Below are 18,784 nucleotides of genomic sequence, written 5' to 3' on the forward strand. Positions count from 1 at the left end.
TGAAAACGTAGAATAAGGAAATATGAAAAGATACTTGCTTTTAAAATACTTTTTTTTAAAAATCTGTTGAAACTTTAAATTAAAAACTGAAGCCTAGGCAAAAAACAAACTGGCCAGCTCATTCAACTTTCCTTAGTCAGAATGTGGCTATTTGAATAATAAGAAAAATTAAAACATAATAATAATAATAATAATAATAATAATAATAATAATGATGATAATAATAATAAAACTTTTGGTCTTTCGAACCCCCCTTGCTTATGGGTCTGACTCATACAATTTAACTTAATAAATTGTATGACGAGAGGATTAATTAATTAATAATATATATAAAAATAAATAAATAAATTTAAAAAGTATATATATATATATATATATATATATATATATATATATATATATATATATATATATATATATATATATATATATATATATATATATATACATATAGTTCGATTTACCCGTCCCCACCAGTGTCAAGTGCAAACCTACGCCATTGATTTAATGAATATATTAATGAATATATTCATATATTATATATTAATATATTGAATAATATTTACTTAATGTAAAAGGTATTAGCATGGCTTAAAATATAAAACGTACAATAAATAAATAAAAACACTAGTAGGCTATGTTTTTTAGATTAAATGTTAGGATATGTAATCCATCAAGAAAGCATCCAATCAAAGTCCAATCTGTTGTTAAGAGCATAATTATCATTTTTCACAAAATATACAAACTAAATATGTCTCTTATTACACAGCTCAGCTTTGTGCAAGATTATAGTAAACCAGCATAGTTCTCGATCATCTAAATCTCTGCCATGTTGAAGCAATATTACAATTGATGGGATTAAGTTCAGACAGAAAGCATATTGGTATTAAAATATGTGACGTGCAGATTTTCATCGCAAAGAGGCATGTAAACACCTTTGCTGCATTACCAATGGTTGCTCAAACATGTACACAATCTCATTAATTAAAACGGTGACATTAAGTTTTATTTATATTTACAGTGGCGTGATGACAAGTGGCACCATGTAAACAATACAGCAAACCCAGCTACAAGCTTGCTCTCCATTACAGTGCCCGTGTTTTAATATATTGCCTTTTTGCGTGACTTACCTCAGAGAATACACAGTATTCTGAAGTGTTACACTTTCAGGTGCCAACCTAAGTAGTACTGAACGAAGCCCTTCTGCTGCCACATCGCAAAAATCCTCACACTTCATAACACGTTGCTGTTTGACCACTTCTCATTTTTCACACATCCGCGCTTCGCTGTCACAAATTGCGCATGCGTAACAGCTGACGTAAAATAAAGAATTCATACAGCTGTCTTGATCGGCACTTGTATTAAGCTTTATTAAGTATTAAGTTTTCATTACATCTTAGTTTAACGTCTTTTATTATTATTTTAATTCCTAAATATCTTATGTTCCCTATGACAGGAGTATTATAAATAGAGGTGGCAGCACATTTTAAATGGAAGTAACTCACACTTGTCAATATTAAGCTGAAGGCCAGAAGCATCAGTAAAAACTGTAGGGACTTTAAAGCAATTGAGATCTGAGAGACATCTTTTAAAAACAAAGCAGTATCATCAGCTAACTGGCTGATTATTAATTCTGTTCCAGCAACAGAAATTCCCTTTAGAGGACTTTCTTTAATATGTAAACTTAAAAATAGTGTAGCAATTAAGAAAAGATGGGGAAATGGGGTATCCTTGTCTTACACCACGCTTTAAAAAAAATACTGGGAGAAGTGCCATTATTAAGCCGAATAGAACTATTTCCATTATTATAAAGCATTTTAATACAATTACAGAAAAGATTCCCAAAACCAAGTTTACGCAGGGCCTGTAACATTAAACAATGTTCCAGGCCATCAAATGCTTTATAATTATCCAAAAAAAGAATAAAACTGTCAGTGGAAATAAGATTTGAATAATCCAATAAATCTAAAATCAAGCGAATATATGAGATATATGTCTCTGGGGTATAAAACCTGATTGCCACTCATCTATTATACTATTTAGAATAGATTTGAACCTTTTTGCTAAGACTAGGGCAATAATTTTATAGTCAGTGTTCAATAAGGACACCAGTTTTCTATTAAAAGTGGGTCTCTATTGGACTTGGGTAATAGAGTTATTAGTCCCTGACATAAAGTAGGAGGGAGCATTAAATTCTCAACACTTTCTAAAACATTTTGTGTAAAACAGGAGCCAGTTTTTTCAAAATAATTTATACATTTCTGCAGAGAACCCATCAGTTCCTGGGAATTTATTTCTATTGAGATTACCAATTGTCTCAGCAATTTAAGTAAGACTAATAGGTGCATCACACAGAAAACACTCTTCAGAACTGATTTTATTTATGTGGGATAACGAATAAAAAAAATGCGTGGCTGATGCCTGACAAAATTTAGAAGGGAATAAATCTTTATAAAATCTGGCATAAAATTCTGCAATTGTTTTGAAGTCTTCAGATATATTTCCATCAATACGTAGTTTTTGAAAATAATTTTTAACTCGTTGCCTTTCAGGCCTAAAAAAATAAGCAGAGTTCTGCTTACCCTCTTCTAGCCATTTTCGACGAGACCTTATGAAGGCACCTTCAGCTTTTTGTATATATATATCTTCTAAAAATGTTTCTGATCTATAAACTCAGATCTCTCTGTGTCGGTAAGATCCTCTATATTTTTATGTGATATTACAGAAATTCTAGCCATAATTTGATCTTCATTATTTTTTCGAGTTTTTGCTAACAGACTACAATAATTTCTACAATATTTACCAATATTACCACTATATTTTCAAATTTAAGAAATTCCCAATTACTACAAAATAAATTATCTTTATTAGCTTTATCCCAATATGAAGAAATTAAATGATCAATTTTAGTTTGAACTTCATTGTGTTTAAAATTGAATTATTAAGTTTCCAGTATGATGATCTTGTATGTGGGCAAGTAGAAGATAGTGGTACATAGATAATAATGGCTTTATGATCAGAAAATAAAGTCAGTTTTTTTGTTTGATAATTCTGCTGAAGTTAACCAAAAGTCAAGTCAGGATTGATTATAAAGTGAGTTATTGTTCCAAGTCAAAATTTTTGTGAAGGATGAGTTTCTCCTCACACATTTACAGCAGAAAACTTTTGTACAAAAGAAAATAAATAATCATTATTACCACTGGTGGGATGAGGGGGCCATCTATATAATTTGTTATTAAACACAACATTAAAGTCACCACCAACAATTCAGATGAGATCAGGCATTGCCAGGGTGGTATGGCCGTAACAATTAAATAAGAGTTTGGATATATAGTTTGAGATAACCGTGCTTCTAATTTACTAAAAAAAGTTTAATATCTTTTGGAGAATTATATCCATAAATATTGGCAATAACATATGTTAGGTTTGCAAACTGTAAAACTAGTAAAATGAAGTGACCATTAATATCACAATCACTAGCCAAAATGTTTCCCCTAAAATAATTTTTTAAAATATAGACTCCAGCAGAATGTTCATTTCCATGGGACACCCATATTTCTGACCCCCATTGTGATCTCCATAAATTAACTTCTTGTACAGTTGAATGAGATTCTTGAAGAAAGCAAAAATCTGTATTAAAACGTTTAAGAAATAAAAAAAAATGCTTAACGCTTAAGAATGTTGCGTAGCCCTCTACAATTGAAAGAGACAATAGACAAGGACATAAAAAGGAAGAAAACAAGAAGGATAAGAAAAACACTGCAACAGGAACAAGACCTAAGAATTACTATAGAGATAGAATATCACTATAATGGAGAACCAACTGGTCAAACCCTAAATCGAAAAGGATGAGGACAACAATCCCTTTATAATTAGCTTGAACTGAACTTTTGAAGTATGAGAAAAAAAAACTTTGAGGTGGAGAAAAAGAGAAAAAAGTGTTTCATAAAAGCTGCAGTTCAAACAATAACACCGCAAAAAAAGTCAAGTGATGCGATTTCGCAGGTCAGAGTTCACCAAGCTTGAACTTTCTAACTCAGCGATCTGTGAAACTTGACGCACGACGTACGACTTGACTCCATGCGTATGAATGGAAGTCTATGGGGAGAAAAGTGCAATGTGACTGCAGCTTTGGGCTTGGGATATCTCATCTCAAAATATGATACTGTACATGTGACTAGCATAAATCCACTGCATTTGGTAGTTTTGCAGATATCAAAGCTGGAAGTATCATGTTTCAATCATCTCCTTTCACATGTGTTAATATCAACCCAATACTGAATTATTCATTCATTCATTTTCTTTTTGGCTTAGTCCCTTTATTAATGTGGGGTCACCACAGTATATTGAACCGCCAATTTATCCATCATATGTTTTACTCATGCCCTTTCAGCCACAACCCATCACTGGGAAACATCCATACACACTCATTCACACACATACACTACTGTCAATTTAGCTTACCTAATTCACCTATAGCCATGTGCTTGGACTGTGGGGGAAACCGGAGCACCCGGAGGAAACCCACACGAACACTTGGAGAACATGCAAACTCCACACAGAAATGCCAACTGACCCAGCAATCTTTTTGCTGTGAGGCAGTTGTGCAACCCACTACACCGCCGTGACACCCAATTTTACTGAATTGTCTTTTTAAAAATCCTAATACCATTAACTACTAGTATTTTTTATTAAGTGCATAACAATTTATGTTTATTTTTGTTTGTATGTAGTTCATATACATGTGTAATAGCATCTTAGTGCTATTTGTCAAGGACTCAAACCCACTTTTGGCCTAGAAGTGACCCACACAGGAACTTTTTTCAGGAAGTTAATCAGCCATATTAATAGGTAACTAAAAGCAATTTACAAATTGTAATGTTTAGTTTTAATTTTAAAACAACTATATTGCTTTTGAATTGCACTTATACAGTAATTATATGTGCAATAATTTATATTATTCCACTTTAATTAAGATTAAGGTTATTTAACAAGCTTAATTTGCTTCTGCGCCTGAAAAATATGTTTCTGATTGGATTTTATAGTTGGATAGTTATATACTTAAATAAATAAATATTGCTACTTAAATAAACTACTTGAAATCAAACGTCAATCATAAAATCAAACATAGCTTGCTGCAAAATACCCTGAAAATACCCACGGCACACTTCTTTCATAAAACAAAAATATGTTTTTCATTTTCAAAATCCTTGTTCTAGTTCTACAGTTTTCAGCCCTTCAGGATAACGCATTCATCTAATTGAAGACAAGATCGCTCTCAACTTGGCCAAGTGTTTATGTTATCAACCACCTCAGTCCACCATCTGCTGGGACGCCAGCCACACATCCCCCATAATTCCCTGTGCAGATGTGGCCATAAGGAGCGAGCTCATCCCAATCTCTCCATGTAATCCCTCCACAGCCCATTCATACTGTATCACATAGTTGCGCAATCACCCATAGACATGGCTTTCATCAGTTCGGTTCCTTTCTTTTATTGAGGTCAATGGCGAAGCATGTTCACACACAGTATACAATCCCACTGCATGGAACGGCTCATCATGTCAGGAGGATTAAATTGCACATTGTCAAATCAAGTGAAAACAAGCACAGATAACAATAATACATTCGAAACAGTTCCCATTAATGCTTTTCCCTTTTTGCCAGTAACACCCACTCCTCTTAATCGAAATTCCAGTGGTGTTCTGCTCACACATCATTTGTTGAAGAGAATTTACGGTTTGAGAGTCATGCATATTTCCTGGCACACTAATAACCCCAAAGTCAGGAGTGACATTAAATGTTTGAAAGATAAGAGGTGAACACAGATTGAAACTGATGACTGACTGACCGCACACTGTCACCTTTCACTTTGAAAGGTGGATTTTTTTCTTTGCGGAATCCGCACGAGGTGCATTTTTTATTGAAATTTTGTGCTTTATCTTGCTGTGCTGGAAGCTCTTCGCTCATTAAAACGCTGTTTGATGTTGCATTTAAATTAGGATGCTCTCCGAATCTCATTTGGTTCAATACGACTATCTTATTTGGTATTTACGATATTCACTTTTAATGTTTAAACATTTGGCACCTTGTATAAATATAATAGACATATTTTTTATCACATGAAATTTCAAGTGTAAGGCAGAATATTTAAAATGATATTCACAAAAAAATGTGAAGCATATACAGATCAACATATACACAAGAGACCCACAAAATTGTACAAAATGTCTTCAATAAATAGTCATGGATCATAAACAGTCCATATATGCATAAGGATTTAAAATGTAGTTGTCAGTAAAAATTGCAAGTTACATATTTCTTGAAGGGTTAGTTCAGCCCCTAAATGAAAACTCTGTCATTGTTTACTCGTCCTCAAGTCATTCCACATCCATAGGATTTTTGTTAATCTTCGGAACAGACGCAATGTACATACTGCAGCTAAATTGGGTTGTCAGTTCCCATTTCCGTTCTTAATCCTTTTCTGTACACAAACAGTTCAGTAATTTACAGGAGAGACAACCACATGCAAAAACAGATTAACTCCTGGAAAATTGAGTTAAAAAAAAAAACGCATTTACAAGAACTCCACACATTGTATGGAATCAAACTTAACCAGTTGTTCATTTAAAAGCTTATTAGAGTTGTGTCTTTCTTTTGTCTGTGCAATGCAAAAAAATCACATGGAATAATGTATGTTTTCACTCATTAGTTTTGCCAGATATTGCTAGGAAAAATTGCAAATAAGAACAAGTCCATATACACCTTTTTTTAAATAAAATGTCACATATACCTCAGGTTACCGGTGTCATTGAATACATTTACATGGACATCAGTAATCAAATTATTTGCCTTAATCTGAATTAGACAATAATATGATTAAGGTGTTTACATGACTTGCTTTTTGAATGTTCCTTTCATGATCATGTTATAGCACATAGATAGATTAACATCATTGCGTTACAGCGCTATTCACATTTTCTCTGGAGTTCCACATAATTTCAGGTGTTTCATTTTTCATTTGTCAACTTTAACTGCAGTTTGGCACTTTCACTTTCATTCAGGAACATTTCATGCATGCCCCCATGGCAAACTATATATTGGATGTCAGTATGAACTGCTGGAAAAGTGTTGTTTTAATTCAATTTGATACCGACCGCTGAATGGGAAAAAACCTCCGCATTTTGTGATGCAGGTGTCTGTGGTCCTTCACTGACTTGGTAGGTGCAGAGTATAGTGTCAAACAGCTGTGTGTGTACAGACTATCCTGTCGCAAAACATGGCAAAAAAAGTCCTAAAGGACGGTAATAGTTTGTTTACGGTGATTACATGTCTGTACTGAACTTCAATAATGTGACTAAAATCGGCATCCTCCACATGTCTTTATTCCATTTATGTTTAGTTTAATTATGAGCTTAATCGAATTAAATGAATCAAAAATCACTGTTTACATGGTGGACTCTTAATCAGGGTATTGTCTTAATCATATTAAAATCGGACTATTGGTGTCCATATAAAACATACTCACAAATACCAATATCAGGAGTGATTTGTTTTCTATACACAAACTGGGCATTCACTCCCGTATTTAAATGCAGTTGTCACTCCTGAAACTTTAAAGTGTATTTGTGGTATTTTTATAGCTATTTGTTTTATTAAACCCGATTTCTGATCCTTCATTGAAAGGCTCGCAAAAACTCTGATGTTTCAAAATGTTCACTTATAGATAAAAAAAGTGTCATGTGACATGTGAGAAAGAACCGCACGCATCAATCAGGGGTACCTGAGCTTCCATGGCCAACTCTGAATGAATTGTTAAATGATCAATGTTTGTCTGAATAAAAGTCTAAACTAAATCTGTTTATCACATTATGTGACTGTCTCTTCAGAAGACTTCTATTAGGGATCAAACTGGATTAAAGCTTTTGATTCAAATGGATTTATTTTTTAATCTCTATATGAAGCATTAGAGTTTCGTGTGAAGAGACTTTCAGTGCAGGAAAAAAAAACTTTCAGATTTCATTAAAACACATGCCTTCACTTACACTCTTGAAAATGAAAGCTACAAAAACAGGTTTTAATTTTTTTTTTTAAATGTTGTAAACAAATTTTTTGGTTCCTGAAAAATGTTACAGGCAACATTTGTTTAAAACAGTGTTTCCCAATCATGTTCCTCGAGGCAATATGTTGGATATCTTTCTTATCTGACCCATTCATTTAAGGTTTTCGAGTCTCTTTTACTGATCTGATTAATTAATTTAGGTTTAAACAGGAAAAGAATTAAAATGTGTACTATTGATGTGCCTTCAGGAACAGGGTTGTAAACAAGAGTATTTTGTTTTTGAATGAGAAGTACTGTAATATTTGATGTAACCAAATTTTTAGTTAAGGGTTTCGCTTTTATTTAACGTTTCAGCATTCATGCAGCTGTTTCTGACATTCAAAGGCAGAAACATGAAACGCAGCTAAATGTTCACACGTTTGACTACATTACATATTCTGTGGATGGATAAGTATTGTGAACAACTTCGATGAAAATGTATGGAGGAACACTTTCGCATGTTGAGATGTACATAATACGTTTGTGTGCTGGTGCTCACCGGCTTCTTCACATGCACACGCGTCAAGCAACTGAAGCAGAGCTTGAAGGTAAACAAACAGCGGTATATCATAAGCATTTTATCGATAATTTTTGACACAGTTGGCATTAAGAAGGAACATAGAAACGTTATCTGACTAACATCTAGCAGCTAAATGTGTCTGGAAAAATATTCAAAGGCTTTTATTTTCATAAACAGCACGGATGATGAACAGTGTGAATGCGTCTGAATGTTCTGATTGGCTGAAGTAGACGTCTCATGCCTCGTGAACGCACTATTTCTGGCAATTTTCTTTCTGCGTTCACACAGAGCAACATTTCAGCAAAATTCTGGTAATGTTACAACCTCTCTTTCCAGATAATTGCTAGAACGAATTTACCGGTATTTTCAAAAAAGGGCCTGTTGACACATGATCCCTTTCTGGAAAATTGCCGGAAAGGGGATATTGACTTAAATAGTAGGAAAAGCCAAAATCATGGAAGTCAGGGTTTACAGGCTTCCAACATTCTTCAAAATATGTTTTTTTTAATTAACAGAAATAAAAAAAACTAAAGGGTAAGTAAATGACCGTGTTGCCAGATTGGAAATGTCAAACTGTCGTACCAGAACTTCAAAATAATTGTATTTGGAGGAAAATTATTGTACACGAGTCATACAGTACAGCTATTATCTAGACAAATAGCGTTTTGACGCAACATGATAAAAAATAAAAAAAACTAGGTGTACCTCAGTGGGAAGGTTCAAACTCCACCACCAAGTCGCTGTCCTGCGTGTGTGGCCAGATGTTAAGGGATTAATTTTAGGGTACAAATTGGATGCCGTCATGGACCGCAACATAGTGCTGGTTGGCTTGAAAGCAGTGCACTCTCCCGAATTTTTAACACACTCAAAGGTAAGCACGAGCCCATTCAGGGTATCTGTAATGAGCCAATTTCGTGGCTTTGTTTTGATGAGATTACCTTTGGAAAACACGTTCAGATGACGCATTTAATTAGGGAAAAACGTAAACATCAAGGGCAAACTCTCCTGTTTTTCTCACCTTCCTTTTCAGCACTACTTTTTAAAACTTTATTGCTTAAACAATCAACCTCAACCTGAAAACGACTGACTTAAGCACGGCCGCGTGCACCAGGAATGTTAACTCACAAGAAAGAGCCATTCTCCACATTGATTGGCTGAGAAAATGTAAGGTAAGATGAGATAGAAAACGTGTCTAACTTCACGTTCACCTCACAGACAGTAGATAAAAGATTCATCTAAAATGAGTATAGAAGCCCTAAGATAACAATGAAATTCATTTTAAATGCCATAAAATTCAGAAATTATTGTACATTATAGGATTTTTTATATTATTGATCGTACATCGTACAGAGGTCGAAATTATCATACAAATACAATAATTATCGTATGTCTGGCAACACTGATAAATGAGTTTTCATTTTTGGGTGAACTATCCCTTTAAGAGCGTCTGTTCCAAAGATGAACATTTTTCATCTGAATTTCCAAACACGTGAGGGTGAGAAAACGATAGCAGAATTTGAATGTAGAGATGTGTCTGTTTTTTTAAATGAATCACAACATCAAACACAAACAAGCACCCTGAGTTATGTGCAATGGTTTTGTAGCATTAAAAAAAGTCAAAATTCCCCAGTGTATAAACTAGCTTCATGCACCCAGTATGATTCTTTTACACAGTAATCAGCTGAAAAACAAAAGTCACTCATTATTATTGATGGCTGGCGAGGGTTTGCTTCTCATGCCATCAGTGGCGGCCCTTGAGGTCTCAGTCACAAACCTTCGAGGAATCCACACCGCCGTCATGATCCGAACATACTCCTTCCGGAAGTTCCTGTTCAGAAGGCCATAAATGATAGCATTGAGGCAGCTGTTAAAATAAGCCATAAAGTAGCTTACGACAAACAACCACTCGGGAACACGTGGAGCCATGACCTCTGGATTGATGGCCACCACCAAACCGATGAGATTGAGCGGAGCCCAGCAGATGGCAAACAAAACAAACACAACAAACATTGTGACAAAGTTGCGCAGGTCACTGGGCCTGACCCTTGAGCGTTCCTCGCTTTTCACCTTCCTCCTCACCTGGATCACCAGAACCCAAATCCGCAGGTAGCAGAAGGTCACCACAGCGATGGGCACTAGGAAGTGAACCACCACCACCACCACAGTGTAGGAACTGCTGGCAGTCTGCGTGAAGGTGCAGGAGTAAACGCGAGGGTCATAACTCAGCGAACCCACAAAGAAATTGGGCAGAATTGCAAGTACAGTGAGTGCCCAGATTAGGGCCACAAGCAGCAGCGTGTTTCGGAAGCTGTACAGACGTCCGTAGGCAAAGCTGTGGCAGATGTAGCAGTAGCGGTTGATGGCGATGCCTGTGATGTTGAAGACGGAGCCAATCACACTCAGGCCCATTAAGAAGCCGCTGATTTTACACTGCATTTCCCCCAGAGACCAGCCATCGTGGAAGATGGCGTACAGCACCAGTGGGTATGGATAGAAAGCCACCACCAGGTCAGCGAAGGCCAGACTGACCACAAACACGTTGCCTGGGAGGAAGAGAGCGAGAGAAAGAGAACTTGTTAATAATTTGATAGTTCCTAGCAGTTTGATGTCAGGGACAGATTTTTTGCAAATAAAAGTATATAAATTTACACTATGGAAAGATTTTTTATATTTTATTTTTTATATTTTATTTCTTATATATATATATATATATATATATATATATATATATATATATATATATATATATATATATATATATATATATATATATATATATATATATACAGTTGACATCAGAATTATTAGCCCCCTTTTAAATTTTTTTTCTTTTTTAAATATTTCCCAAATGATGTTTAACAGAGCAAGGAAATTTTCACAGTATGTCTGATAATATTATTTCTTCTGGAGAAAGTCTTATTTGTTTTATTTCGACTAGAATAAAAACAGTTTTTACATTTTTTTAAGTTTTTAATTTTTATAAAACCATTTTAAGGATAAATTATTTGCCCCTTTAAGCTATATATTTTTTCGATAGTCTACAGAACAAACCATCGTTATACAATAACTTGCCTAATTACCCTAACCTGCCTATAGTTAACCTAATTAACCTAGTTAAGCCTTTAAATGTCAATTTAAGCTGTATAGAAGTGTCTTAAAAAATATCTAGTCAAACATTATTTACTGTCATCATGGCAAAACTATCATGTTTAGAAATGTGTTTAGAAATGTGTTGAAAAAATGTTCTGTTTTGTCATCACTTTAGACATTACGCTAGAGAATCATTCAAACACTAGCTTTAAAGTGACGATGGTAAATAAGCAAAAGTTTCTGCTGTTCTGACGGTCAGCTGCAGATGTGAATGAATGGCAGAAGAAAGTAGTTTCTTGTACAAAAGGGTTTTTAAGACTCTCCGTGTTTGATTTTTTTATACACATGATTATGCCGTCGAACTGTTGTATAAATATAATATCACACCCGTAGCAGGGCAATATGGCTGTATATGGGGGCCTGCGGCCTCGAGCCACAAGTGCTGATATACAGACATTTCACACTGTTACTTGTGATTTTTCTCATATATATTAATAGAAAATCTTAAAAACGTATTACAGTTTACACAAAAATATTTAACAGTACAACTGTTTTCAATATTGATAATAATAATGTTAATATAATAATATTAATTAATAATAATAATATAATAATAACATTAAATATGTAAATAAACAAAGATTCCAAGTTTAAAACCACCTTCACATATTTACAATAAAATACCACCAATATTTTACAAAAAAATTTCTTTTGCACACTGTAATAAATTCTTGAACTTTTCTATTTACATTAATCAAAATTACTAAATGTATTAAGTTAAACTTAATATAAAAAAATAATGAAGCTTGATTCATTAATTAAAATAAGTTAAAGTAACATAAAAAACGTTATTTTTTTTATTGTTATGACTTTTTGTCATATAGTTTTTTACTGTGTATGACACATGTCTGTCATACATGGATTCCTGATTTCTGCACTCAAGTTGATTTTATCTTGTAAGAAACACAACTTCCCTGTATCCACATCCCATCTACAATGCTCCCCTTCCTGTCTTTGCCCCTCAAAGCCTCTGCTGTGACTTTTATACTAAATATGGGCTAAAGTCAAATGAACGACAGCTTGAAAACCCGAGTGCAAATGAGAGAGGAAACAAAAATGAAGAATGACAAAGCTACAGAGCACAAAGGAAAGACAAAGAGCGAATCACATCGACTTCAAAAGCAGGATCCCCAGGGAGTGTGAAGCCTTTGATTAGACTGTGACAGCAGAAAACACATCGCTCTGGAAAACAATGCTCTCTCTTCTAGCCTCTGCCCTCGCAGATTAATCTCATGCATGCATTAAAGCTTGTGTTGTGTCGACCCATCCATTTACTCACATTCTCATGGTAAACAGTCAGATGTTTACAGACGATGCGGAAACAGTTGACTGGGTCGTTTAATTAGCATAGAGTTCAGATAGCCTTTCGTTTCATATTACTGCTTGGTAAATATCTGCACACTGACAACTGCATGCTTGAGTGTAATTTTCAGAAAGTGATTTTCCAGGGAGAATAATGAAAATAGAAGAATGTGTTTATTCTCACAAGCACATGCTCTGGTCAAATGCTAAAAAACGTGTTTTGCATAAAATAATCAAGTGTGTTAGCATTAATATAGTTTTTGCTTAATAATATCCTTTTTTATATGACAAAAATAACCTTAACATAATTAACATAATGTGATTTTTACTATAGTATTTATTGTAAAATATTATTGTATTTATGGATAATTTATTTTCTATATTGAAATAAAAAAATACATAAGGAAATAAAATGACATATATATGATTTAAAAAATCTATTTTATTGACAGAAAATCCTAAAACAAATTTCAGTTAACACAAAAAAAATAATAAATGAAATATTTTATAATGTACAGCATGTGTATATCTATGTGATTGATGTATTTTACTTTCTTTGCATGTTTATATATGTATATGTACTAAGATGCACTCAGCATATATGTATGTATATATTCTGTATATATGTATGTCTATACAACAGTTCTGATTGGCTGCTAGCTGTGCAATATTCTGCGATAACAGCACTCGTACAGCCTCTTCACCCTAGTGTATTACTCCGCTGACATGGAGTGCCAAGCAGAAGAATTAACTCACTACAGACAAATATTGCAGCTGTTGGACAACATAATATACTTTTGAGGCTTTTAAAGGTGAGAATGTAGTTGTTTAGATTGCAACTATGCAGTTTATTCATAAAGATAATGCATATTTTATTGTTTACAAAATTTCAGAAATTAGCATGTCAGCAGCCATCAACATGTAATATTGAGCAGAGCAAAGAATTTGTCATGACGTTCCGCCACAAGATGGCAACAGAGACCACATAAAAAGTCCTTGGGAAGAAAAACTCAGCATTTTCTCAGCATAAATTTCAAACTAGAGCTGAACAAATCATTATAGAACAGGTAAGTGACATTATAAGTTGATTTCTCTCTTTTGTATTTTGTAGTGCTGTATTTATACCCTAGTAATCTAATAGTGTTTGCTTCATTTTGGCTTTTTCTGGGTTAATTTTTGTGAAATCCAGATTGCATCAGAAATACTGGGAAATCTCTGAGATGGCAATCCATGCTGTTCAGGCTTATAATTGTCAGCAAAAAGTCAGCAAAATCACCTGCTTTGTCTTCACTTTAGACATTATGCTAGAGAATCATTCTAATACTAGCTCTAAAGTGACGTTAGTGAAGTAGTAACGGTTTCTGCTGGTCAGCTGCAGACGTGAATGGTGGAAGAAAGTAGTTCCTCACACAAAAGGGTTTTTTAAAACTGTGTTGGATTTTCTTTTTTATACACACAGTTATGCCATCAAACTGTTGTATAACACAATATCACACTCGTAGCAGTGCAATATATCTGTATATTGGCACTTTTGGGGCACTAAGGCATTCAGTCTGCGGCCTCGAGCCAAAGCACACCCCTCAAATAGTGCTGATATACAGCCATATCGCACTGCTACTCGTGTGATATTGCTCATATATTTACTGAGTATGTGTGTATATATTCTGTTATTGTTTTTATCTATCACTTATGGATGCTCTTGGAAATTTATGAAGTTCCCTTTGGAATGAATAAAGTATCTATCTATCTATTAAATTATTTAGAAGCACAACTGTTTTCAACATTGATACTTCTACCTACAACTTCTACTACGACCTGTACTACTACTACTACTACTACTACTAATAATAATAATAATAATAATAATAATAATAATAATAATAATATATTATTATTATGTACAAAAACAAATATTCAGTTAAAATCTCTTTCTAAACCCAATAATTTGACATAATAGCCCAATATTTTGAAAAAATCTTTTGTCATGGCAACCTGCACACATTTTGTTTCTTGTCACTCATACATGCATTTTTGATACCTGTAAGTACACTCATGTTAATATTGTGTCACAAAAAAAAAACTTAAAATATGTAAAAACATTCATAAAAAGCACTATATACCACAAATAAATTTAATAAAAACTATATATGGTCACACTTTCCAATAAGGTTAATTAGTTAATGCATTTACTAACATGAACTAATCATGAACAACACTTGTACAGTATTTATTAATCATAGTTGAACATTTACTAATGCATTATTAACATTCAAGTCCATGCTTGTTAACATTAGTTAATGCACCGTGAGTTAACATGAACTAATAATGAACAACTGTATTTTCATTAACTAACGTGAACTAACATGAACAAATACTGTAGTAAATGTATTGTTCATTGTTTGTTCATGTTAGTAAACGCATTAATTAACAATAACTAATGAACCTTATTGTAAAGTGTGACCATATATATATATTTACAATATAATTATTTCATTTTAAACAGTTTTTCTCTTTTTTTTTTAAACGTTAATGTGATCAGCACATATTCCTGCAAAGTTTGATGAAATTCACCTTTAAAAGAATAACAAATGATTGTATCAAAGACATGAGTGGAGAACAGCTTCAATCAGCCACACATTTCCCCTCATCGCCCACAGCTTTTCAGACCTCCAGACCATTTTAACATTCAGCTGGTGTTTTGCTCCTCCCAGCACTAAGACTCCGGCGGAAACGTGACATCCATATACGCAAGCAGCCCCATTAATCAGATTTCCCCATTGAAAGCCATGCAAAACATTTCATTTAGACATTTTCAGCATACATCACCAATGGCAATGTCTACAAGCCGAAGTAAAAATGCTTGCTTTCACAAAAAAAGGCTCGCAGTCCTTTTCAGCAAATGCCAAAAAGCACTTCTCAGCATGACATTAGAAAGATCATAACCCAATATTCTCTTCTGTTCATCACCGTGGCCTTTAAAAATGATCCAAAAACCCAAAAACTGTTCCGTCTTTCATGAAACGACGCTGACTTTTCTCTGTTCAGCTACTCTTTTTTTTCTTAGCTTTATTCGCAGGCTAAAGCTGAAGTCTATGAAATGATAAACACAATTACCCTGACCTACCTGAGCCCAACCTTTCTTCTGCCTGCTTTTTCTCTTTTCTTTAGACTTTTATCCCCAGCTATTATAATTCAACCTGAGATGAAGCGCATTCAAGGTCATACTGCTGCTCCGTGGATGAATGTATCATGAAATAATGTACAATGTGAGCCTCGGCTTTTGTAAATGCCATTTTTGCATTCACATGCTGTATGTGAATAAGTAACTTGCAACAAGTATGCATACTGTACTTGAAAAAATCTCTATAGCTGGTTATTGTGTTAACTTCGTGAATGGTGCAACTGATATATATACACTCTCAGAAAAAAGGTACACACGAATAATGTTCCTTAAGGAACAGTTTTGTACTTTTGTAAAAGTTGTATATTATATGGTACAGAAAAGGCCTCTTATGATAATGTTCTGTACCTTTTATGGTATAATTGAAATGAACGCACACAATTGTTCTCATAAAAAGGTACATAAGTGTTGGACAACTCCTTTATTACAGTATCTATTGAAAATAAATATTACTGGAAAGTGATTTTATGAATAATTTCCATATTAAAACATGAATCATAATTTAAAAGCATATGTTTAAAGAAACTCATAAACATTAATTATTAAGTTCTAATAACAACTGGTAAAACAAAACTTTAGGTATTGTAAAATGAACATTTATGGCATTTCTTTTTATAAGCATTTGGTAAGCATTTTCTGATACATACATTTTCATTATTGATATCCGCACTTTTTGGCGTTTGCTTTCCACAACGCATGTGAGCTGGCAAAAGTCCTGCAAATGCAAAGTGTTCATGCAGACATTTTACTATTGTAAAATGAATCAAACATTGTGCATATCTCATTACAATACTTTTGAATAATTCTATTTCTATTTTAACATTAAGTAAATGAAATTAACTTTTAAGTGATTACAAAACTATTGTGTGAAAACTGGAGAAACTAATGTTTTATACTGTACATGGGCGAATGTATTTCTGTAACATTTTTGTGAATAGTGTTGTGAAACGTTTAGCAAAAAATAGATCTTTTGATTAATGTTAAAGTATTTTTTATTCTTTATTGTAAATGGAAAAGGTGAATTTACACAAAAATAAACTTAAAAAAAAAACATTGTTTAATAATGTTTGACACTGTTAAGGTACAGAGTGTCTTGTCACTGTAGTGGTCCCTTCATGGATCACATTTGTACCTTTGATGAAGGTACTTTGGGATGGAACTTTGTCAGTAACTGTTACAGTTCATATGGTCCAGTTTCTTCTTCCTCTGAATCATAACATGTAAATGTAATTAAAATTGTTGCTGAGTTTTGTGTAGTTTGCAAAATATGTGTTTAATTGTGTGTTGTAACTTGTAATAGCTCTGGCGGCTTGTAATCCCATCTATTATCAGTGCTTGTACTGTATCTCTCAGGTTAAATCTTTATGGGCTATTCACATATCGAGTTCAAAACCACATTGAAAACGCGATGCGTGCTACTTTCTTTACTGATTTAGATGCGTTTCTAAACTCGCAATCTTCTGCCTTTGCTATCGCCACCATCGGCTGTTCCTACACACATGCAACACGGTCAATTTTCAAAATAGCTCAACTTTTGCCACTGTGTGAATTAATACTGAATGTGTGTCACTGTTATTACTTGGGGTTAGCGTTAAGAGTAAAAAAGTAAAAAAGTGTCTTTAATGCACTCCTGCAATGGGCTCTCAAACTTACTCTGTGCTACTTCATACTCCAAGGCGTTTCTCTCTGTCTCGCTCTGAATTCAGTCAACCAATCACAACAGACAATCACCAGGTTATCAGACCATCATTGCAGATTAGCCGCACGCAAAGGAGGGGTTTGGAAACAAATAAATCATATGGGAGTTGTTGGGATAATTAGGTAAAAATAATTGCATATTATAAGACAATGAAAGTGTTTTTTGACCTTGCATGCATATCAGCCTGTGGTTAGAGACCCCTAAAACCAAAATATGACCTTTTATAATGCATAATCGGGGCTCTTTAAGCAATATAAAAGTAATGTGAAAGTACGTTATTTTTTGTCTTTTTTATCCAACATCGTATATAAACCTCTTACGAGGGCATTTTTATTTGAATAATGCCTTTGGTCATATTATAATCTCTTATTGATATTTCTTTTTTTCTTTCTTTCTTTTTATCTAATCCATCTCTGCACACTGAGCATTATGTAGAAATAATTATTCTGAATCCTGATGTGCTTTGAGATAAACCTAAAAAAAAGTGATGCCCTCTAAGCAAGAACAATAATTAAGTTTCAATTTAGCATAATAATAAGTTGAAGGTTAAAATATAATTTTATTCTAGGTCTAGTTTTCTCGCTGTCTTCAAAATCAAAATATGACAGCTAGAAAGATGACAGTGAGAACCTAATGAGTAATGGGCCTGTGTTTGATTAATGCTATCTGTGTGTGTGCGTGTGTGTGTGTGACAGAATGATACACACAGCAATCAAGTCTAAAGCACGTGACATGAATAATGTCTATGTAGAGTTAAGATTATAAAGAAATCAAAACTGCCATTCAGTTGTGCACATGCTCCACATTGAAGATTGCACACCAGGGCTCTCA

At 33.8% G+C, this 18,784-nt stretch overlaps 1 protein-coding gene across 1 annotated transcript in view; it reads right to left on the reverse strand.

The window, feature by feature from the left end:
* Positions 1 to 10,080: 10,080 nt before the first annotated feature.
* mtnr1bb (melatonin receptor 1Bb) overlaps positions 10,081 to 18,784 on the reverse strand; it is a 40,529-nt gene continuing 31,825 nt past the window's right edge. Inside the window, exon 3 of the mRNA XM_056467588.1 lies at positions 10,081 to 11,164. Within this exon, the coding sequence (XP_056323563.1) occupies positions 10,317 to 11,164 (848 nt within the window). The 3' untranslated portion in view covers positions 10,081 to 10,316. The remainder of the gene's footprint in view (positions 11,165 to 18,784) is intronic.

This window comes from Danio aesculapii, chromosome 10 (genome assembly GCF_903798145.1).
Source record: "Danio aesculapii chromosome 10, fDanAes4.1, whole genome shotgun sequence".
Taxonomy (NCBI): domain Eukaryota; kingdom Metazoa; phylum Chordata; class Actinopteri; order Cypriniformes; family Danionidae; genus Danio; species Danio aesculapii.